The 22,140-nt window shown below is 51.4% G+C and overlaps 8 protein-coding genes and 1 non-coding gene across 10 annotated transcripts; 3 read left to right on the top strand and 6 right to left on the bottom strand.

Annotated features, from left to right (window-relative positions):
* Nucleotides 1–334: 334 nt before the first annotated feature.
* NCU07780 (hypothetical protein) lies at nucleotides 335–935 on the bottom strand (the record flags this gene model as incomplete). Its single annotated transcript, XM_953608.1, has 2 exons — nucleotides 335–491; nucleotides 550–935. The coding sequence occupies 2 exons, from the start codon at nucleotides 933–935 to the stop codon at nucleotides 335–337; spliced, it is 543 nt and encodes a 180-aa protein (XP_958701.1).
* Nucleotides 936–1,443: 508 nt separating this feature from the next.
* NCU07781 (hypothetical protein) lies at nucleotides 1,444–2,551 on the bottom strand. Its single transcript, XM_953609.2, has 3 exons — nucleotides 2,370–2,551; nucleotides 2,004–2,306; nucleotides 1,444–1,916 (listed from the first exon to the last, which is right to left on the bottom strand). The coding sequence occupies exons 1-3, from the start codon at nucleotides 2,415–2,417 to the stop codon at nucleotides 1,755–1,757; spliced, it is 513 nt and encodes a 170-aa protein (XP_958702.1). The 5' UTR covers nucleotides 2,418–2,551; the 3' UTR covers nucleotides 1,444–1,754.
* Nucleotides 2,552–4,041: 1,490 nt separating this feature from the next.
* NCU07782 lies at nucleotides 4,042–6,482 on the bottom strand. Of its 2 annotated transcripts, none has more exons than XM_011396425.1 (4): nucleotides 5,501–6,482; nucleotides 4,865–5,035; nucleotides 4,359–4,800; nucleotides 4,042–4,298 (listed from the first exon to the last, which is right to left on the bottom strand). In XM_011396425.1, exons 1-3 carry the CDS (start codon nucleotides 5,870–5,872, stop codon nucleotides 4,441–4,443), a joined length of 903 nt encoding a protein of 300 aa, XP_011394727.1. In that variant the 5' UTR covers nucleotides 5,873–6,482; the 3' UTR covers nucleotides 4,042–4,298; nucleotides 4,359–4,440. The 2 variants fall into 2 exon arrangements, with proteins under 2 accessions (XP_011394727.1, XP_011394726.1); XM_011396424.1 differs by having other exon boundaries at nucleotides 4,042–4,295.
* A 217-nt stretch (nucleotides 6,483–6,699) lies between these two features.
* Nucleotides 6,700–7,766, top strand: NCU07783 (NADH-ubiquinone oxidoreductase complex 1/LYR family protein). Its single transcript, XM_953611.2, has 3 exons — nucleotides 6,700–6,927; nucleotides 7,172–7,328; nucleotides 7,466–7,766. Exons 1-3 carry the CDS (start codon nucleotides 6,870–6,872, stop codon nucleotides 7,560–7,562), a joined length of 312 nt encoding a protein of 103 aa, XP_958704.2. The 5' UTR covers nucleotides 6,700–6,869; the 3' UTR covers nucleotides 7,563–7,766.
* NCU07784 (SAM binding domain-containing protein) lies at nucleotides 7,562–13,757 on the bottom strand. The gene has a single exon (XM_953612.3). The coding sequence runs from the start codon at nucleotides 10,450–10,452 to the stop codon at nucleotides 8,059–8,061; it is 2,394 nt and encodes a 797-aa protein (XP_958705.1). The 5' UTR covers nucleotides 10,453–13,757; the 3' UTR covers nucleotides 7,562–8,058.
* NCU14055 lies at nucleotides 12,091–13,388 on the top strand. Its single transcript, XR_897920.1, has one exon. It is a non-coding gene; the product is annotated as a ncrg9 (non-coding RNA).
* A 1,395-nt stretch (nucleotides 13,758–15,152) lies between the features above and the next one.
* On the bottom strand, nucleotides 15,153–15,567 carry NCU07785 (hypothetical protein; the record flags this gene model as incomplete). The annotated part of the gene is made up of 2 exons (XM_953613.1): nucleotides 15,153–15,310; nucleotides 15,447–15,567. 2 exons carry the CDS (start codon nucleotides 15,565–15,567, stop codon nucleotides 15,153–15,155), a joined length of 279 nt encoding a protein of 92 aa, XP_958706.1.
* Nucleotides 15,568–16,331: 764 nt separating this feature from the next.
* NCU07786 (hypothetical protein) lies at nucleotides 16,332–17,034 on the top strand (the record flags this gene model as incomplete). The annotated part of the gene is made up of 2 exons (XM_953614.3): nucleotides 16,332–16,766; nucleotides 16,909–17,034. 2 exons carry the CDS (start codon nucleotides 16,332–16,334, stop codon nucleotides 17,032–17,034), a joined length of 561 nt encoding a protein of 186 aa, XP_958707.3.
* Nucleotides 17,035–18,334: 1,300 nt separating this feature from the next.
* Nucleotides 18,335–21,182, bottom strand: ccg-14 (clock-controlled gene-14). Its single transcript, XM_953615.3, has 6 exons — nucleotides 20,900–21,182; nucleotides 20,295–20,596; nucleotides 19,938–20,133; nucleotides 19,839–19,873; nucleotides 19,180–19,777; nucleotides 18,335–19,109 (listed from the first exon to the last, which is right to left on the bottom strand). Exons 5-6 carry the CDS (start codon nucleotides 19,238–19,240, stop codon nucleotides 18,754–18,756), a joined length of 417 nt encoding a protein of 138 aa, XP_958708.1. The 5' UTR covers nucleotides 19,241–19,777; nucleotides 19,839–19,873; nucleotides 19,938–20,133; nucleotides 20,295–20,596; nucleotides 20,900–21,182; the 3' UTR covers nucleotides 18,335–18,753.
* Nucleotides 21,183–22,140: the final 958 nt, after the last annotated feature.

Genomic DNA, 22,140 nt, shown 5'->3' with positions numbered 1-22,140 from the left:
AGGGCTGGCATGGTCAACCGGCAACGTATGGTTGCCCGCCCTTTCTGATGCCTCGAACTGTTCTTTCTCACGACCGTCACTTTGACTGTTTGCGTCAACCGATGGTCCCTTCATCAACGTAAAATAACAGAATATATGGCTGTCCATGGAAATTGCACATCTTCCCATCATAACAAAGTTTTAACCATCAGCATCAAAACGGGAGCCATCGTTTCACTCACTCCAGCCACGGCCTAGGTATGACGATATCAGACGGCCTCGCTGATTATCGACTTTATTTCCCCATTAGTCCACATCATTGCTTCTTTTTCTTTCCCTATCTGTCGCCTTGCATTCACTCGCTCCCCGGACAACTTGTCTTCTTGCACCATTCTCTCTTTGGATGATGACATCCATTCCAATGACCCTTGAGGAGATCAGGCCGATAACGAGCAAAGGCGCCCATTTGACCTTGATTAATAGGCTCCTGAGTACCCCTTGCTCTCTTCGTCCTATACAGAAAGCGTCAGTCGTGCCGTTGTGTCTTCCAATCTTGGGAATAAGGAGAACCTGAACTTATTGACCTTGACTCTTCTCGTCCTTGAGAGGCTGCTGGTCGAGGGTGAATTCGGAGCGGGATCCGGGGTTGACACTCTCTCCGCATACTGGATGACATCCTGAATGGTCCTCGTGACATTGATGGTAGAAATGCCCGCAGCAGCCTGAAGTGCCAAGACAATTTCCTGGATATCATACTTTAGCCGGAGATGGGGCTGTCGAGGTTCGTTCGAAGCAGCTGGCACTGCTGCGACAAGGAAGAACCTGTGACCCATCAGGTAGATGTAAGTACATGTTGGGCTGCTCAAAACTCGAAGCAAACCCGGAGTAGACAGATGAGTAAAACAGTTCAAATCGGCCAGACCTTTTCGTACAACATTCCTTTCCTGAGGAACCATGATGTCAACTCGGTGAGTTCCCATGTGCCCCTGAAAGGATTTCATGTTACAGAGCATCACGTCACGAGCAATATATCTTCATGCTAGAACAGCTGAAAGACGACTATACCGCTGGTTGCGCAACAACTCCGAGCCAGAGTCGGAAATCCATACTGGGAAGAGGAAAAAAAGTTGAAAGATGTGCTATGGACGGGAAAACCAGCATCATGAACTCGGAAGTCAAATTTGGAATACTCAGAGAAAAAACACCAGAGTAGGTGTCTGATAACCATCCCGAAAACTGGTAAGGGCTTGACATGGAAGCATTGTCGTAGCCTGGATGGCTCCGGAGACGATGACATGAGTTGAACACTGTGGCGGTTCACCGTGCGTTTGCCGGTTGAAAGAAGTGAAAAAGGGGCAAAGTTCTGAGTCTGAGATTGAGTTACAAGTCACGACAGTCTTCTGGCAATGGCCTATATGGTGAAGAAGAAGAAAAAGATCAGTTGTACCTCGAAGTGTCCGAAGACTGATATGACAAGTGGAATTTATTCTCTGGTAGAGGTATCCAAGTTCCACCTCAGCTTGTTGTTCCGTGAGATATCTATGTTATACGGAGACCCAAAAATTGAAACGCTGACCCAAAAAGAAAAGACCACCTTTTCCGATCCTAGTGTCGCTAACATCCTGCTCCATTCCGTCCTTGCGAACCTGTGCCCTCTACAATGCATGAACCTGTGATCAAGACTGACGCCCACTCCGATACCTAGCTAATGAATGCCCATGCTCCTAACGCCTTTGTCGTAAAAATGTCTAGAGAATAGGCGAACACCTCCCGTTTCAGCACGAATCTCCCTCAATAACGACACTCCACTTCTGCTTCGAATACATCTGGCCCTTGATATGCACTTCTTTCTTGCTCGCCTTGCACCACGCAAGGATGATCTCAGCGGCGTCGGCAATTGTTTCATACGAAGGGAGCTCATTTGAGTTGTCAGGGTCCTGTAAGAAGAAGAAGAAGTAAGTAAGTAAGTAAGTAAGGCATCAATAGATACGTATATACAGGTTCAGGTGGCAGGTAGGACATACGTGGTTGCACCAGGAAATGGCTGACCAGTTTGAGCAGCTGACCCGCTCGCAGTTGTTGGAACCAGGACCGAGCTTGGGGACGCCAGCGACATGTCTGAGGTACTCCATGCCCTCTCGGATGAACTTTGTGATGGCAATCTTGGTGCGGACTGCCGGCTCCTGATACCATTCGTCGTGGCAGTCGACCGTGTCGACATCGATGATCCGGCGCGCGAGGGTCATGCTGGCTGGCATCGTGGCGTTGGTAGAGGTAGAAACCGCGGTGGCATATTCATTGATGGGAATTGCGGCGGCAGGTTGCATCTGTGAACAACTGGATTAGTGTGTGTTTTGGTTTCAATCGACCGCAATAGATCAAGAGCTTACCTGAAGCATGGCAAAAACGCTGCCGATGACGATCTTGGAGACGAGCATTTTGACTGATTTCCAGTTGGATTTTTCGAGTTGGTAGGCCGAATACTGTTGATGAAGTAGATGGCAAGAGGAAACGGCGAAAGCTTTTCTTGTCGAAGTTCTTTGTTGATGAGAACAGAAGAAGTGATCAAGAGGTCTGGAGTGTGTGTGTGTGTGATGATGATGATGATGATGGAGGAGAAAAAAAACGGCCAGAAGGTGGGAGGAGTGAGTTCTTATACATACCTGGAGGAACATTGGCAAAGGCCACAAAGGCAAGATGTGTAAGAAGAAAATGGAATCCGAAGGACTTCCATACTGTTTCGGCGTACATGCATCGCATGGATGCGGAAGGGAAATTATAAAAAATAATAAAAAAGAGCAATGCCACGCTTGTTCTCTCACTCTACCTGCCATCATTCAGGGCCCGCTCTGCTGCTTCAAGGCTGTTGACTGTGAAGAAGGGTTTGCACATGCATCTTCTGCAATATGAACTTTCCTCAACCAGGCTGATCGCATGAAATATGATCTTCAGACGCACAACACGGGCCAAAGGACCACGAAAGATGTAGCATTTGTTTCTCACACAAACTGCCCGGCTTAGGCTGGCTGCCAGACGTTCGGGCGAAGGAGCCATGTTGCCATGCACGACCGATTTTTGTGCCTTGGTTGTGATTAAAACACCACGGCAAATCCAGGGCTAGGCCATGCACACCTTTTCATGCAATGAATGCAGTATGGCCACCGGTTGGCACCAGCCGCGCCCTATGAGCTTCGGAGTCATCTGTATCGGAAGACTCGGGCCATCCGGGTGTAGCTTTCCTGGAAATCAGGCAGAATCTGTAAGCACACTGCACGCATATGTGCCTTTCATGCCAGAGGGGGAAAAAAATTGATGAATATAGCTTGCGAGCCCGATATTCGATTCTTGGCTTTGAGATTCTTTTTCGCCTACCGATTTCCAAAAGGACACTTTCTAGATCATCGTCTTGCATCAAATTTCTGGTGGGCAGAGGATATGACTGTCTTGGTACCTATGCTTGCAGATTCTGCTTGATTTCCAGGAAATACTCAAGTTGTATTCCCCGAGTCATTGCGGTACGGTGGTGGTGGTGGTTTTTTTTACTTTTTTTTTTTTTTTTTTTTTTTTTTTTTTTTTTTTTTTTTTTTTCGGTGTATTGAGTGACGTGTTTGCTAGTGTTATCGGTATCTCGGCGGTGTTAGGGCTACTTAGTCCGGAACCTCCAGGTGAGGATCTTCGTAATGCCGTAGCTGGACATATGACCATCGTGGTTTGGAGGAGTTCTGCAGACGATGACTGGGATGGTGGCGATGTGGATGGTCTGTGAGTTAGATGTGACCACATGTACCTGTATTCAACAAGATATCCCGTCGAAAACAAGTGGCCTTGAACGCAGGTTCACGTCTGCAGCAGGGCAGGCCAATGTAGGCTGGGAAATGAATGTCGAGTAGAGCGTTATTGTGGCGATGTTTATGCCTACAAGGCTGAAGGTCTTGGTGTCTAGTGAGTCAACGAGTGATAGTCAAATCAAGGTTGGACATCCAAGGCCGATCGCGGATGAAAGTCCTGGACGAGATGACGAGGAAAGCCAGGATGGAAGACTAGTATCGCATCACATGCATGTGGACTGGAAATTTTGCGTTTGTCATTGCAAGCTGATTGCAATGTCTAGGACTAAGCCAGAAGAAAGTCGGGAAAATAAGGTGGAGTCTCCATCGGCCTTGTAAGTGGGATTCAAGTTGTCTCGAGAGAGGCCTAACACCGGCTGCCGCTGCGGATCTTTCCTTCCCTTCTTTATCAACTTACATGCTGGAATCGGGCTGCCCATCCAACATCGACTTTCAAGTGGTGGCGTTACGATTCTATTGCTATCAGTTCTTCTTCGTGTCCCTGTCAGCATATCCTTTTCGCCATGGGATCCACGGGTATCAGTGACTTACCTACTCTCCAAACGCCTTCTCCATCCACACGACCCCATCTCCATTCAACATTCCAGTCCTATGTCGCTCCCGTCATGCCCACTCAAGACGACGACCCCTTGACCGCACTGCCCATGTCCTCTTTCGCATCTTCTCGATCCCACGTCTCCCTCTCTAACCTCTCCACTCCGGAAATCAACTCCCATATCCTCTTGCGAGCCCTGATTGTCTCCTCCTGCTGCAACTGCCACGTCTTCTCAAACTGAGTCAACATAAACTCGGGCATGGCCGTCTTGCCTGCCTTGCGGTAATCGTAGATGACGACGTCTTCTTCCAGCCGGGCAGCGGCGCGGCGATGTTGGTGCGAGAGGACGATACAATCGAGGTGGAAGCTGGTTTGTCCATGCTGGGGAGGCGTGGAGAGGCGGTGGTAGACAGAGATCCGGTCGGGGTAGACCATTGGCTGGGGGGAGGGTTAGTAAGGGGGTGAATGGGGGAAGGGAATCGTGGAGGGGAAAAGGACATACGAATTTGAAGTCACACTTTAGGGACTTCATGATTAGACCGATGGCCTTTGGCTGCATTAGTTCCGCCCACTCTTGCCTGTGAGCTGGGTCGACGTGCACGGAGAAGTTGGTGATCCAGTTGACTCGTGCGGATTCGGCGTAGCGGTAGTAGTTGACGTTGTTTACGTGGCCCTATTGCTTCTCGTTAGCTCTTATCCTGCTGTACTTTGCCGCCCCATTAATTCATGTATATTGCTTCACACTCTCTCCTGTCTGTCCTTCGTATTCTTTTCCTTTTCACCCTGGCCTTTTCCCTTCTCACCACATCCACCTTTCGACCATTCCCACTTATCACCTTCCGCCATCACCCCCCCTCTTCTCAATCATCCATCCCCTTGCACATCTCCCAATATGTTCTCGTCCAATTTGTTCTTCTCTGTCCGCTCCTTTCCCTCTTTCTCACCCCCCTCTCTTCCCCATCTCCTCCTTAACTTCCTAGCTCCCCCTTCCAGTCCCATTCTTTCTCCGACCCTTCCCACCCATCCTCCATCTCCTCTCCCCCTTTCCCCCCTCCCCTTTTTCCCCATCCCGCCCTCATATCCCTCAAACTTCATTACAAAGAGAAAAAAAAAAAAAAAAAAAAAAAAAAAAACTCACAAAACTATCCATCTCTCCCCACACCACCTCCCTTGAATCCACCCCCCTTCTCCCGCCCGTCAAGAACCCTTCCGCACCCGCCAACAACCCCCGCCACTCCGTCGCCACCGCTCTCAAGATCACCGACGCCTCTCTAATCTGAGCGGGAGAACAGCCAAAGATGATGCATTTCCCCAGACGGGCAGGGAGGTCGGTGATCCATTTCTTGGGTGGGGGTTTGGGGATTTGTTGGTCGAGGGAAGTGATAATGATAGGGGATTTGCTGTGGTGGTGGTGGGTGGTGAGAAAAGGGGATGTTGAGATGTGGCGGGTGGTGGTGCGGGCAAGAAGATACCGGCCGGAGTGTGGGATAACGGGGAGAGTTGGCGGCATGGTTGCGTTGCGATGAGTGCGATAACGGAGCAGTTAAGGGACGTGTGAGAGGAACAAGGGACGGCAGGACAGGTAAGTTTGAGCAAGTATGAGAATGCGAAAAATCAATCAATTCATGATGTGATCAATAATCAAGATGCTGTAAGTGAGCGGAGCGGAGCCAAGGAATGGGAAGTTATGGTAGGTAGTTCGGTTGACGTTCAATCCGGTGATCCGGGCCTCGGCCTGGCCGTCGTCGTCAATCGGTAGATCGAGCCCGTCATTCGCGGCAGCGGGGTTGCCGGGGTGGGGCTCCGCTACCTAGCAGATGGGATGATGGGCACTTGGGCCGATTGCATCCAGAGAACTGAGAATACCAAGAAGACCTGAGCCGCTCGGGAGTGTGGTCATATTTCCAATGGGAAATCTAATAATCCTTTGTATGGCAAGCCATCGTCAATATTGGATTCGCAATGGCAGTCTGATGACGACGATGGTCCATGGGGCTGTTAGTGCTTGTCTCCGTCAGATCGGGTCAGGGTACCCGGCTCAACCTGGAAGCCATCAGTCAGAGAAGTGAAGATGTACGAGTCGCCCTAACGGTTCAAACAAAATATAACCAGTATAGAGGATATACTCCTTCAAAGGTCATATTTAGCGAATGAAAAAGGCTGTTTGATTCCAGGGTCCTCTCGTTTGAGAACAGGATGGCAAAGCAATCGGTTAGTCAGTCGATCAGCTCGTCAATGCCGCCCAGCATCCAACCGATAAGATAAGAGCTCCCCAACTTCCACTTCCTTTCCCCAGGCCGGGCTATGGCGTCACGCTACGGTACTCAGTGATGTGCACGGACTTTCCTCTTTATCAACACCAACCAACACCATCATCATTGGATGCAATGTAAACACTCATCATTTACACCACCAACTACCCTTACAAAATAACCGGCATTTTATTTTTTATTCCAAAATCACCTGTAAACCCCAGTTACTTGACCCTTCAGTAACAATACCCAACAATGGCCCTCCCACCACCTAACCCCGTCCTCCGTCGCCAAGTCATCCAATTGTACAAAGGTACCTTACCTCTTTCTTCTACCTTCCCTCTACCCTTACCTCTCTCTCTCTCTCCCTTAAGTTACCTACACCAGTGTTCACCTCCGGTTATCTTCCCATCTCAACATATCATCCATCTCTTCATCCTCCGCCATCCACCCACATCACATCACTCATCTCTTAATTCAACATTAGTGATCCAAGCATAATAGGCAACAGCAGCAGCAGCAGCAAGACAACTGACAAAAAAAAAAAAAAAAACCAGAACTCCTCCACATGGGCAAAGAATACCCCCAAGGCTACGACTACTTCCGCCCCCGCCTGCACCGCGCCTTCATGTCCAAGTCTGGCCTGCGCGACGAAGGGGAGATCAAGCAGGCGATTGCCACGGCGCAGTTTGTGCAAAAGGAGTTGCAGGCTTTGTGAGTACTATATCGATGTATATCTCTACGTTGCCCTACCTACCTACCTACCTACCTACCTCTACGTTGCCTTACCCCCCCCCCCCGCCAAAAAAGCGATAAATGGGGAATTGAATTGACTTGACTTGAACATGTAGATATTATCTCAAGAAATACCGAACGTTGAAGAAACAGTACTATGAAGTGGGGGAACCACAGGCTGCTTTTGGGGGAGTATCATCAGGTTTGAGATAAAGGGTTAGTGTGCTGATTCGTGCTAGTTATACCTCTACATACGTGTGAAGGAAGGAAACTTGTATTCTTTAAAGTGCGATGCGATGGCCTGGGATCTCTTCAGGTGTCAGTCGAACTACCTCTAGAGCTCCCGAAAATATACACATGACAGTGGTGTCATCGGATATGAGCAAAGTTTTGGACTCGAAATAAAGGGATCTTGATCCGACAGATGCGACTGGACTTCACAGGTCCATCTTTCCTATATACCTATCCATATATAAGTCCATCCAAGACATCTTCCACCAGACCTACCCACCCAGATGCATCCCATCCAATCCCATCCACCCATCCATACCTATCCAAAACACGCTCACCCTATATCCCGGCCTCCTTCCTTTCGACTCCAGAAACAGAGGCCACCATTAAGAAATTACCATTCGATCCGTCACAAATGAAACTACACCTCCCTTGACTGCTCTCCCTCGTTACTTCCTCAACCTCAAACAGCCTCACCTCACCTCCTCCTGGCCCACCATACTCCAACCTCCAAACACTCTCCCCAACTCGTCCCATTCCCCTCCACCAAATCATTCATCATCTTACCCAACCACGCATCCCACTCGTCCTGACTCTTTCCACTCACATCCCTCAGTATATGCTCCAAACTCTGAATCATCTGCACAACCGTGATCAACGCCGTCCTCCTCAGTGCCCGCGCTTCCGGCCCCAACGTCTTTCCCATTCCACCATTCGCATCCATTTGCAGATTCGAAAAACTCGGCTTCGTCGAAATAAACGCCTTTCCATCCTTGGTCACCACACCGCCCACGCCCTCGCGCTCCCAACGGACTTCTGATAGCGGGACAGCCAGCCGCTTGTTGCCCATCGCCGTAAGGGTCTCGGCTTCTTGCAGCATTATGGGGCCGATAAGGGTACAGGGCATGGACGACAGAGAACGGGCTTCGAGGGCTTTGGACAGCCAGGCGTTGTATTCCACCAGGAAATGGTTGAGCGGGGAGGAGAGCGGAGTGTTGGGTGTCATTACGTAGGCTCCCATGCGGGCGGCTTCGGCGGCTTCGATTTCCTCGGGGCTTTTCTCGACTTCGTTGTCCTCGCTACCTTCAGCCGGCTGCCCATCCTCACCAGCGGCCGGCGCTGACGAGTTCTGCATATGTTCGGGGACGTGGGGCCTCAACATGCGCAGGGTATGATCGCTTTCCCAGATTTCGATGGCACCGCCCGGCGCAAGAAGGCGAATGTACTCGTCAATCAACGGCTGCTGCATGGCAGTAGTGGTGATGAGAGACACGTCCTTGCACATGATCAAATCGAACGAGCCGTCGGGAAAGGGAAAAGGGAACTTGCGGCAGTCATGCTGAACAAAACGCCAATTCATTTGAGGGTCAGGTTGCATCCCCGAAGAGCTCGTGGCGCCACCTCCACCTGCTGCTGACAAGGTAGCAGACGAAGAAGAGGCGCGGTTGCTGCGGCGCCCTTCGCTACTGTCGCTGTTGCCTGAGCTACTGGGTGGAGCCAGGGGAGCAATGTCAATACCCGTAAAGGAAATGCCGTCAGCCTGGCCGAGTTTCTTGTAGTGCTTGTAGCAGAGCATCGACCAAACGCCAGAGCCGCAGGCAATTTCCAGAATGCGCTTGGGTGGCTGGTCGGCGAACTCGGGCGAGCATATGGGCTTGCCAAAGAGCTGCAGAAGCAACAGCGTCCTCAGCGTCTGCCTATGTATTTCCTCGAGATCGACGGGCAGCGGGTACGCCAGCGTCGGATCCGAGATGTAGGTTCGGCCGCTGCGCACAACAAAGGGTCGGGCCTCGTTGTTGGCGAGCTGATCGGGGTTCGGAAGCGGGTCGCTCGAGAGGAATGTCCGACTGCTTACCGTGGTGCCAGCGATGCTGGAGACACTTTCAGCGCGGGAGCCATCGTAACCAGAGATCTTGGAGCTGGTGCCGGACGAGAGAGGCATGGCGCCGGCTGCGCTACTGGCATGGTGTTGCCCCTGGGAATGGGGCGGCGGCGGCGGCGGCGGCACGTGACGACCACGCTCGAGGATGCTGGAGGCGGCGTGGGCGGCAAAAGCAATGGAGGCGCCAGCTCCTCCTCCGACAAGACTGAGGTTGTTGCTCGCAGTGGGCGCGAGTGTGCGGGTTCCGTCGCGAGAAACGGGCGACCGGGCTGACGAAGGCTCGGAAGCAGCGCTGGCAGTATTGGAAGAAGTCCAGTATTTGCTATCGTGCGTATCGATGCGAGACGTCGCGGGGAGCTGCCTGTGGCCGTGGTGTGGGTTCGGGTGTAGGCCAGCCGTAGGTATCCAGTCGGGATAGTAGCTACGGTGCTGGTGATGGGATGATGAGGGAGGGCTGAGGAAGTCGCGGCGCGAGGGGCGATAATGTTCGAGAGACGAGGTCGCACGGGGTCCCGGTCCCGCCGAGGCAGATGAGGCAGAGTTGGCCGCAGCGCTTGTGGCGGCCGCGTCGTCGCTGCGATCTGATGGTGGGTGATGTGTTCCACTTGGCTGTAACCAAGCTGGCTTCAACAGCCTGTGCTTGCTGGAGGACGATGCTGGTGTCGATGAATGATGATGATTCTGCTGATGACCGGCGGCGCTGCTGACCACCTGCAGAGGAGCACCCGAGCTGCTGCCGGTGGTGCTGGCACTGTTGGTGCGGGCGTGGCCGTACTGACGATGGCGTCTGTGCGAGTGAGCACCCGAGGTCGACTTGGAGCGAGTGACGGTGGGATGGAGAGGATGCGGCGGCGGCGCTCGACGATCGGAGGAGGAGGAGGGCTGCAGCAGCTGGCCAGAAGATGAAGTCGACGGTGGAGGCGGCGGCGGCTCGACCTGGTAGGCGGATAAAGGGGCCCTTGCGGCTGCATAGCCTGACAGGAACTCCATCTTTACGGTACGGTAAGGTACGTGAGGGAATCTGGGCCGGTCGTCCTGGTGGACATGGAAGGCAGGGAGGGCACTCAGCCAGGCAGCCAGGGCAGCCCAGGCCAGACACAGAGCCAGCAGGGTTTCAGCTACCTCTAGCTAGGTACCCGACGTAACGAAGTACTGTATGGAGGTAGGGAGTAGTGTACGTGAGGTAGGTAGGTAGGCAAGGTAGAGGTAGTGGGTAGGTGTTCCTCACTCGTTTCCCGAGACGGGGCGGAGGATGGATGGAGACGGGGTCACGGTCACAGTTTGGAATGAAACAAACTCTTTTTTTTTTTTTTTTTTTTTTTTTTCCCTCCCTCTCGTCCCTGTCTCTTTCCCGCCCGTCCCTCGTCTCTCTCTGCCCGCTTGTGTGTCCCAGTTAGGGTGTTCCCCCCTCCCCCCGTCTCCTGATTTTCCAATGGAACTGCCGGTGTGTGGGCAGGGGTTTGCTACAAAGCTGTGCCTGCCCTCTGCCCTCTGCCCACTGGTCGCCCGACGGGAATGGAGATTCCTCAGGGTGCAGTGCTAGACGGAGGGTAGAGGTAAAGGTAAGAAGGTCCGTGCACCCCCTTCCACTTCCCCCCGCTAGTGTAGCCGACCCCGCTGTGTAGGTCGTTGGAAACAGCGCACTAAACCACTAACAGCGGAAGATCCTCCACCCTATCCGACCGACGGGACCAAGCCTGTAAGGTACACCCGAACCTTGTGCACCTTAGCCGGGGGGGTAGAGGTAGAGGTACCTACCTCTAGGGTCAATTCGGGGTTGATAGGACAGGACCTGCACCCGGGGGGCGTGAACCGCTTCTTCTTCGTTGGTCGAGTTTGTTCCCTTCCCTTGCACTTGCAGCCGAGTGAGTGTTCCAAACAGCTGGAGCAGCCAGCCAGTGAGCCAGCCAACTGTAACTGTGGACAGTGACCAAGGGTTGTTTCTTTTGTTCTTTTGACCGACCCGATGCGATGTGAATGCGATGCTACCTTCCCTTCTCTTCTTCTTTTCTTCAATCCAACCCACCCCCCTGTCTCCAGGCTGTACGATGGCTGCCGGATGTTGCGATCCTGCGGCCGCTATCGTTGTAACCCCGGCCGGACTTCCCGTCCGTCTTGTTTCTGCAATGCAAAAGCACCACCTTCTGCACTGAGAAGGGATTCCGAAGCGCGCTAGGTAGAGGTAGGCACGTAGGTATTGGGTCTGCGGTATGTAATCTTTTGAAATATAGGATAGGGTGATTGACCCCTATTTGATGAGGCTTTGTTTCGGCCGGTCGTCTTCAATCCCGCTTCGACAACAATGACAAGCGACGACGGGACCTCCTTGAACTGAAGGATTCTCAATTGTCCCATCCGATTGGATCCCCTACACGGTCGTCACTTGTCGTCCCGTCCTTCCTTTGGATGATACTAGTATGGTAGTTGACGGGACGGAACTTTCCAAAATTTCACTTCTTCCTCAACTCAGCTATCGACATTCGACCTTGGCTTCCTTTCTGGCAAGTGGAAAGATGTTGTCATTCGCTTCAGTTCCAGTGGAATCGATGCGTGGAGTTGGACACGGGAGATCCAAACGACCCGACAAAAATAGAGTTGGCACTTGGCTTGCAACGCTTGGAAACAAGGCAAGGAGTAAAAGTGACGAAAACGCCGGGGGAAGTAGTATACACTATTCAACACAGCCCTTTTTGCTGTCGATCATCGATTCAAACGAGGAGTGAGCGGGCCCCGAAAGGTGCACTTGTTAGTGTAGTGTCGTGTAGTGTATGTGCTTTTCTCAAACAATTCCAGAAACCACTTCTTGCAAGCAGCAGCAGCAGCCCCGCCGTCTTTGTCTCTCGGTGATATCGGCGGACTGAGACCGGGAGGGGATTTTGGAATGTATTTTGTTTGCCCAGTACCGGTCCGTACTCCCGAACACAAAACGCCACCGTCCTTGTTTCGCGACGGACAAGTTGGTGTCGTGTTGAAGGCGAAATTGCCTCGCTGAATCGCAATGTTTTCTTTTCCAAATAAGCAAAAAAAAAAGAAAGAGCCCTAATGTGAGGCGATGCCAACGGTTGCGGCGCGGCTTGTTTTCGTTGCTTTGCTTTCAGGGCGGCGGGCCTTGCACAACGCTTGTCTTGTCTTGTTCGTTTCTCGCTTGCTGAGGCCGGCGCCCCCTGTCCAGTGTCCGTAGTTCCCCCTCCACCCCCTGGCTCAGGGGTAAAACACACAGAGCACTGACGAGATCTTTCACTCAATTCACCCTGCCCAGGGAAAATCACACACACACGGGCGGGACAGTGAAAAGCCAAGTTTGTAATGACTTTTGTGTGTCCGTGCCTGCGCCTCGCTGCTTCTGGACCGGACTGGATTGGATTGTAGTCTGCCTTCTCGGTCCGTTACACCATCTGGTAACGGTCTGGTCTTGTACTCGCTAGCGTTCTAGCGTAGTAAAAGGCATTTCCGGAGTCTATTGTAGTGTAGGTACGGTCTCGTGAAATTTTGGGTCTGGGCGTTCGTTTCTGCTTGTGTAGTGTAAGGCCAGGGCCAGATCCAGAGAGCAACGGGGCCACAGGGGGGAAGATTGTATGTCTCGGGACAAGATTAGGTCTTGGTTGAGAGACAACCAGATGCACACACCGTGTGTGATGTGTTCGAGTCAGAAAATGGCAGCGGTGCGGTCTTGTCCGGTAGACCTTTGTAGACTACAGCTCCGCTTCACCAAAGGAGGGGTCACGCGAGCAGCGCAATCAGCATGTGAGCGGGTTCTGGAGACTGCCTCGGTTGTTCCGAGTATGACGACGGTGACGGAATAAACGACTCGCTTAAACAAGTCTTTTTCATCGCTCGAGTTGCTTACGAATCGTGGAATGGAACGTCGTTGAAGGTGGAAGATCGGCCTCGTCCTTAGTTTTGGCTACCGCAGTGTCGATTTGGCTTCAGGGTCGATTGTGTCACGTCGAACAGGATTCGATGCGGCTAACGCGGCTGACCGCGGTTGTTGACCACCTTTGGTAGGCTTTGAAATCTCCGATTGACAGTTGCTTCTCTGGCGATTTTGTTTCAGCTTCGGAGAAAAGAATGAAGCGATAAGACGTATGATCTGAATGAAGAAGCAACGAAGAAGCCTAGGCCCGAGGCTGTGGTCGACCCTGGAGAGAAGCTCCGACCTGAATCTGGAAGAGACCCTCCGATCAAGACGGAGCGAAAGGGTACTATTTCAAAGGCCATGAAAAAAAACTCTGATGATAAGAAATAAAGCACAAGCGAGGATTAGAAGGACGACGACGACGAACGAGGCACGGGGCGAGACATCCAATGACTGCTTCAGAGATATAGGTTATAGATAGGTGTATATACATCAACAACGGGGGTCACGGACGACGACCTCAACCTTACCCTACGACTCTCACATCTCTTTCGAGATTGACACATGATTAACAAATCGGCAATCAACTTGCAGGCGGCCACTTTGTCGCCTCCAGAGCCGGGTGACGGATCCTGTGGTTCGGCCATTAATGTGCATGCTCACCAACCCAAGGCCATGGGTCATGCAATGTTCGCTCATCGAGGTGTTATCAAGAAATCCCATTACTCTGGTTCTGGCTAGATTCGGTCGTTCGCCGGCCTGTGTTTTGCTTAAATGGAAAAGCCACACTCTGGAAGATTTTCCCCGCACTTTTGAACGTCACGGATTGGCTGTCTCGTCGAAGGTGGGTGGGCGAGTCGTGGAATGCTTCCCAACTTTTCCAACTTTCCACACTCCAATTCGCCTGATCATTGAACTTCTTTCTTGGTTAAAACGATGTTGGGTTCGGACAGGGAGGAGAAGGCTGGTCCTCTCTCCTCCAAATCCCCTGTCTCACGGATATCATGATGTTGTAGGTATCCTGCGATGCTCGTTCGACGCAGTTCACACACTACGAGACAGATAGAAAACCCCGAAAATCGAATGTCTCGAAAACCGGCACGTCCAAAATCCGAAACAGAGGCGTCTAGAACATTAGGCTTGTGTCCGCCAATGCGCTCGTTTACACTCAATGTTTCTCGAGGTGAGCGGTGGGTTCAGCCATTGTCGAATCAGCGAGACAGGAGTGAGACTGCTTGTTGCAGCGCAGCAAGTCATGGGAAAACAGCATTGAGGCTCAACACAGTCTGTCCAATTATTTCACTGCAAACCCACGATTTTTTAACGTCCATTTGGTATTGGGACTCGATGTTGACGACTTCATAGTACCCTTGGACCAGAAATGGAATTGAGGGGTACAAAATCCCGTGAAAAAGCACAAACGGATATCCTGCGTCAATTAGAAACCTCGCAGCGCGGCAAGTGACGGCAGGTTCGAACTTCCATGACCCGCATCGACAAATGTGACATGTGGGACATCTAATCAGGCCTGGCAAAATTACATCGTAAGACGGGACGTCGTGGAAAGAGCACATCGCACCTTCCTGAATGGCTTCATCAACAAAGACCAAAAGGGAAATTGCCTGCCTGAAGTCTGCACAGACCAGGTGCTCCCCGTTGGTACATACTTCTACAATAAACTCGGAGGAGAAGGCCCTATTTTGCAGGATACTGCAGGATTTTATGCAGCTCCGCGAGCCCGACTCTTTCCATGTTCCTAATTCTTAATCGTACAAACACGACATGTTCTCCCCAACCAACATCAAAACATCCATCACCATCCTCGTCACCAACATCACATCTTCTGAATCCAAGCCAAGTGGTAGAGGGTGATCCTTTGGACTGCCAATCTTGCTTCTACCTTCCTACCTACATTGCACTCCATCAAAACCATGAGTAATTTGGTATGCTCCGCGACATCCAAACCGTCCATCGGCCTCTTCGTCTCCCATCCTATAAAGACATTTGGTGGCCCGACGTATTGATCGTCATGAGGTGGCCGAACCACCTGCTCAGTTCGAATCTATTCCTGACCTCTCACCTCGTTATCACCGAGTTCACTCCCATTATTCTACAAGGTTTACTTAACCTCTATCAGCAACTTCCCGCGACGTTCTGGCTGGTCCTGAACAAATGCGTTTCTTCAAAGATTCGAACCAGCCTGGCAAGCTCATCGGCGTCTTCCAATCCGTACGGGCTGTGTTCACCATGTTCTACATGCCAACATGTAGGCGATTTCCCGGGAGATTCGTTGTTGCATCCGCAGTCAAGTCTGGCCCGTCGAACAGATCAACCTCTAGCTGGAGCCATGATAGACTATCATGGGAGTCATGGGCCCCTTGGCCATCGGCTGAGAGGGTGAGTGCTTGCTTGTGCATGCGGCTCCCAACATTCGCCGTTCCTGGCGTACCAAGTCGAAGCAGTGGAACATCTCTCCGCCAGTGAGCTCAGCCCGCTTCTTTTATATTCGCGTACACTGTGATTGTGTACGGTCTTCTTTGCACCTCAATCTCCCATTGCCTTTCGCCGATGAATCACCGCGGCTTTTGTCGTAGTACCGCCTAAAACACCATCGTCGGTTTGGAAGCCAGACCAACTCACATGAGGCCGTTAAGCGGAAGTCTGCAAGTGTCCTTCCCGGATGAACAAAGTGGCGAAGTGGCTCTTATAGGCCACTTATCATCGCAGCCAAGCGTAGAAGGTGAGCAAGGTGTCGACAACAATAAGGTCTACAAAAGAAGTTTGAGAAACTCCATCTTAAGTTCTCGTATAAATGGAACGAGTAATCCGTCCTGGAAAAACATATTCCTTCTCTTATGCCAAAGCTCGCCGGTACAGACCACTCAATGGCTCTTGCTGCAATATTCCCGCGAGAAATATCGTAAAAATGCTGTCCTCGTTCATCCACTCCGGCCTCGTCCTGGCTGCTTTACTGGTATGAGTCTGACCCACCAACACAATTCATGACACTGACATGATGATACATGTTCTTCCTGCTGTCGCCGCACCCACCGTTGCCAACAAAGATGCCTCAGCCATTCCCGGGTACGGCATCGAAGAGCTTACCTGGGAGCTTCAGACTGCTCCCGGAGGTCCTGCCGTGAACGTCACAGGCACCATCGAGCAAGCCTTTAAGCACATGAAAACCGTTAACCCAGGCTTCATCTCCGATTTTGGCTTTGACCAACCAGTCAACGTCTCTTCGCTCTCCATGCCCCTCGAGTCACGCGGATACACGATCGATCACATCACTTGCGACGTCGTCTTTGAATGGGCCTACCTGGTGGAAATCCAAACGGGCATGTTCTACCTAAACAACATTCCCGGCAAACCGACCAACGGCCCTGGCCCTGGTAACTGTGGTCGGATCAGTTGCTCATCCGATGCTGCTATCTACTGGTGCAATGATGTACGTCAACGCTTCCGTTTCTCTTGAGATTTGAGAATGAAATTAGGTACATCTTGCTGACGTCAATGGTCTTTGGCATATTTCTAGAACACTGTTAACAAATCGATTGACACGTTCGGCTAACATTACTGGCGCTGCCCAGACCGTTGTCAACAACTGCCCTCAAAGAATAGGTTTGTTGAACATGGGGCCGTATGCGGAATTGACCAAGGGTCAGATCTTCATGACGGATAATTGGAATGTCATTGTTAGGTATGACGAGTGCTAGCTAGGCAAACAGCGCAGGGCGTGTTGTGGGTGGGTTCCTGGCTGTACGTGGTGCAAAGAAAGAGGGGAGTCACCCATGGTTTGAAGCCCATGGGGAGGGACTACGAGCTTGCTCAGGAATGTTGGCGATGGTTAGGTATGATCAAAAACTGTCACGGGAGGAAATATTCACATTCAGATGTTAGGACATGAGCTAGACGGTCCGCTATTAGTGGCTCAGCGTCACGATCAAGCGCCTACTCATTAACTTGTTGCATCCGTCTTTGTGAACTATGGATGCGATGCCATGTATACCTAGCCGAACTTTGCGTTTCATACTACAAACCTAAACGTTAGAAAAGACATAGGGCGGGATCGCTATTGACAGCGCTAAGTGCGTCTACCTTACCTGACTCAATCACCCTTGAAATACTAACGACGACGATAATTATGAGAACTCAACATTGATTACACTGATACAAGGTGTGATTTTCCAGGCCATCGGAACCCCTGAGGCGAGTTGGTGATGCAGAATCATCGATTGCCTCGAGCACCTACGGAGCATTGTACACTTTCGAGAATCCGATGGGAGGACCAGAGGTGGTGTTTCATCCCAACCCTCCCTCCACCAACACATCTCGTCCCAACCCTCCGATCCCTCATTCCGATTTTTTTTTGCCTGGCAGCGGCCGGCCCGGCCGGTGTGGTATCTCCCCATACGTGCTTAGACCAACGTTCCTAATTTTTTAACCTTAATTTGACTACCTCCCATTACACGCTCATCAGGATTGCCACCTGCTACTTCTTCCTCTTCCAAACACATCTCAACGAGACCAAAATGCCTGGAACAATGTTAACAACCGTTAAATCCCAAATTACGACAACCCGGAAGATAGCTGTCACATATAACATAAGGCGGCACAAGACGGCTAGGAAGCAGGGGAAAAGTTGGCAGATCCCTGAATAATTTCCAAGGTAGACGGTTTGCAAATTTATAGGCTTGTGATAGTAATGATAAGGGGAAGTTCAAGATAGGGGCATCTATCTAAGCAGAATGGGAACGTTCACTAGTGTCCGTAAGAGATGGACACATCAACCACAGAGAACGGGCAGTCAAAGTTAAGCTCATTTATTCATTCATTATCCCTTCTACACTCTGCCTAGCCATACCCCTCTTTTTCTTTCTGGGTACCTATAGTGGTGGGTTGATAGCTAGGAAAGAGACAAACGGGAGTTAGCCCGCGGCGGAGAGCGCCAGATGTTTGACGAGTTTCAATACAAACCATAGCAGCGAAAGCATCACGAAGAGACACAAACCCATCATGAACAAAAGTGACTAAGTAACATAAGTAATAACCATTCATTCATTAACCATAATACACCAGAATTAACGATGATAATCCGTAATCTGCCCAATCCGCACCACCAGCAAAAACGCCATCGTTAAGACCGCCGACTTAACAAAAAACTCGTCCCACGTCCCCACAGTGACGTCCACAAACATCATCTTCGCAAAGGACTCATTAGAGGCACCTCCGCCACTCTTCGGTGATCCCCCTTCTGTTATGCCATTTTCCTTTCCCTGCTGCACCTGCACCTGGTGGTGTGCTCGAGGCATATCACATCCAAACAGCTCCTTCCACCATCCCGCCACCCACTTCCCAAACTTCACCTCCTACGTCAAGTTGGAATTGGAATCCTCCTTTTCCTCTCCATCCCTCACACTCCTTGCTTCAATCCCCTAAAGCCCACAAGCGCTCAACGCCACCTGCTGAACCTGCGCATCCACACGGCCAAACTGCTCGGCGTTGCCGCCCGTCAACTCATTCATCGCCTTCTTGCTCAAGTTGACGCCCGCGCCGGCATGGTCAATCGCCAGAATGTTGATCGTCTTGCCGTTGTACGTGACGGACCAGCAGGTGCCGCAGTTGGGCGAGTTCCAGCCGGCCACGGCCTCGACGCCGCCGATGTAGGGGAAGTTCTTGACTTGGTTCTGGAAGTTCCAGTGGTACTTGGTGATGAGGCCGTTGGAGCCGTCTGAGCACGAGACGACGGTGAGGGAGCGGTTGGGGTCGTCGTAGCCCGTGTCGTAGGAGACTGTCATATGTTTGTTAGGAACTTGAACGTGCAAGAGAGAGAGAGGAAAAAGGGAAGGAAGGAGACATACCGGTGGTAGCAGAGGCGGCGGTGGCCAGGGTGAAAAGGCTGAGGATCTTGGAGAGCTGCATTTTGGGATGGATATGGGATGTGATGTGATGGGTTGGTGATTATAGTATTATCCAAGAAGACTTGGTGGTATTAAGGTATAATAGTAGTAGTAGTGGTTGTTGTTGTTGTAGATGGAGGCTGAAGCTGGATGCTGATGTGGAATGCAAGACTCAATGTCTCAGAAGGAGGGAGTAGGACCCTTATATGCACCCCGAAGATCCCTCCCTTCTAGTGTAGCTCCGTGTAGCTCCTTCTTCTCGTTCACGGACACAACATTAGCACCCCAGAAATGGAAAGAACGGACTAAACGGCATCGTGCTGGTGTAACTTGGTGGTGGTTGGGTGCGGAGATCCACCAGTCAGTCACCACCCATGACACGAGGGACACTGCGAGAGCTACGTACCATACGGGCACTTGCAACATCTTGTTACCGCAAATAGAATTCCCCAGTCTCCACACTATGCAGCCAGCAGTTCCGATTGCCTTCTTGGACGTCATGGGTAGGGAAAACGGCAGAAAGCAGTGGCCGATTCGAAGGAATGGGGTACTTAGATTTCTGCCGGGGTAGAAACAGTTAGCGTGATCCTTCTAGCCTACAGAAAAGTAGATTTTCTTGCCGGTATTGAGCGATATTCTTCTGTATACACTTCCACTTCTCTTTCATGTTTGTCACCGATCTTACTGACCGCGAATTCGCACAAGATTCAACTACCTACCCTTTTCTCCCCGGAAGAGGCGTCAATAGCTCGGGTGGGAAGTGGCAGGTTGTCAGAGCCGAGGAGGGTAGCATGCCGCCGCAGCCATCAACCATTGGCGATGCCAAGCCCGTGTTTTTACTCCATGCAGCAACCCATCTTGTCTTGACTGGCCCGGGTTTTGCAACCTACGAACTAGAGATAGCCAAGAACACCCCTAAAAAGATCTCGTCAGCAACTAGTGTAGACTACCTACTCTTATCGAGTACGAAGGCTTGCAACCTTTGATAATGGTTGGATGCCATGATACTCCGTATTGCCCATTGCTTTTGTTTTGTTGGTTTGACTTGAGAGTTCTGAAGGGGCTGGTGCACTCACCGAGCCTCAACAATGTTGTGTAACCATCAATTAGTAACGGCTTTGCAGGAGAAACACTCGGAAAGACAAGCAAACGCCAAGCGGTAGAAGCAAAGTAAGCTTGGCAGCTCTTTTGACATCAGAACCGTACACAAGCAAAACCAACACTTCGAGGGAGCGGAACCAAACGGTCCTCAACATTCGATTCATGCTCCCATCTCTGGAGTTTTCAGCCTTCGTATCGACGTACAAACAAATCCTCACACCATCCTCAGTCCTCACAGCGGTGACAGGACCATGGCAGCGGGTAAAAGTGGAGGTTTCTGGACACGATCGGCACTCAGCATTTCTCGTATTCAACTAGTTCCCACGACCGGTGCAACTCTGCCAATGGAAAACAACAATATCCATGACATCGAGGTATGGAGTCGCTACAGTCAGACAAATCATTGTTGCCATCGCATATTGACTGCCGCCTGATAAAGCAAAAAAAGTAGGCAATCATGAAATGGGCAAATGGGAAAAGTGCGGGGGATCACCAGAGCTGGATCGGAAGTAACATGACATCGGCCTGTTCGCATAATGTGTGTGCACTTGGATTCTGTACAGAACGTCTTGTTACGTACCTCTATCAACGGATACCTATTCTCCGAGGAGAATTTGGCAGATGACAACAGACAGAGGCTGGGGAGGCGTCCACTCGTGTGAGGCATAACAAGCTTGTAGTGCTTGCTTCTCTTCCACTGGGCTTCCACCAGTCACCTGCCATGCCATCAACCGCTCTGCATCTTTCCGTGCACGACATCGTCGTCTTGCTGCATTTCTTCAACGCCTATGCGGGAAGGTCTCACAGGGCTTTCTTTGGAACATGCTCGAATGAACTCGGCTGTTTCAATTCCACTGCTTTCCCCGGCACGGCATGTTGCTCGTTATCGATGTCTCGGCCAAGTTTGGCCACCACTTGGCTTGCCAACACGTCCTTTTAGGCTCGGCTAGCTCGGGCAAGCTAGCAGAAGCAGGGTCCCAATAATAATGGCCAATCCGATTATCCTCTGACACGTGCCGTCTCCGCCCCCGCTCCGGGCCGGCCGATTGAAGTCGGATCCCGCCACTTGCCCATTCAGTCACCCACTTCCCAGAGACTCCCAGGAATGCGGCTCAGCCGCCGCCGTATCGCTGAATGGATTGCGGAACGCGGCTGCGCGTTTCTAATCCGGGAGGCATCAGGCAGTAGAGGGAAGGCGCCGATACGTGAAGGCAGGTGACCGAAAGTTTCAATCAGGGCTGGAGGCTGGGAGAAATTCTGGTGCAAACAAAAACCTCCATGTTGACTGGATGTGGATGTCAGTGACTTTGCGATTCGGCCGATCATCGTCTGCAAAGAGATGGATTTTTAGTTTGAGTAACGTTGCGCATCGTACCCCAAAGTACACGAACTGGGCTGACGATGATGTAAGACGACCAGACCCGAACACGACCGGACACGACGGAGTTACTAAAACTGTCAACCGGTCGGCGTCGTGTATCGTATCTGTTTGTGTGCAAAGTTGCCTTACGTTAGCACGACAGCCTTGATTCTTTCGCTCATGTTTCCTACCTTCAGGTTCGCATTTGGTTGTCAACTGCTTTATGTTCACCGCTTTTGTCGGTTCATATCACGCTCCCTCCACTCCCAGTGACAGAGTGTCCAACACAGAGCTGTTTTGACGAGGCCGGGCCCAGTCGGTCGGTGCCTATTCGTTAGAGGTCCTCGAAGGATCTGGAAAGGGATGCATTTGGAGAGAAGCCGAACAGACAATGCGTACGAGTGTGCGCCGCCGCAGCGAGGCGGCGTCTTCCATCCAGCTCTGAAGCAGCGGGCGGTGAA

This window comes from Neurospora crassa, linkage group V (genome assembly GCF_000182925.2).
Source record: "Neurospora crassa OR74A linkage group V, whole genome shotgun sequence".
In the NCBI taxonomy this organism is placed as follows: Eukaryota; Fungi; Ascomycota; class Sordariomycetes; order Sordariales; family Sordariaceae; genus Neurospora; species Neurospora crassa.
This window is presented reverse-complemented; position numbering and strand designations above follow the sequence as displayed.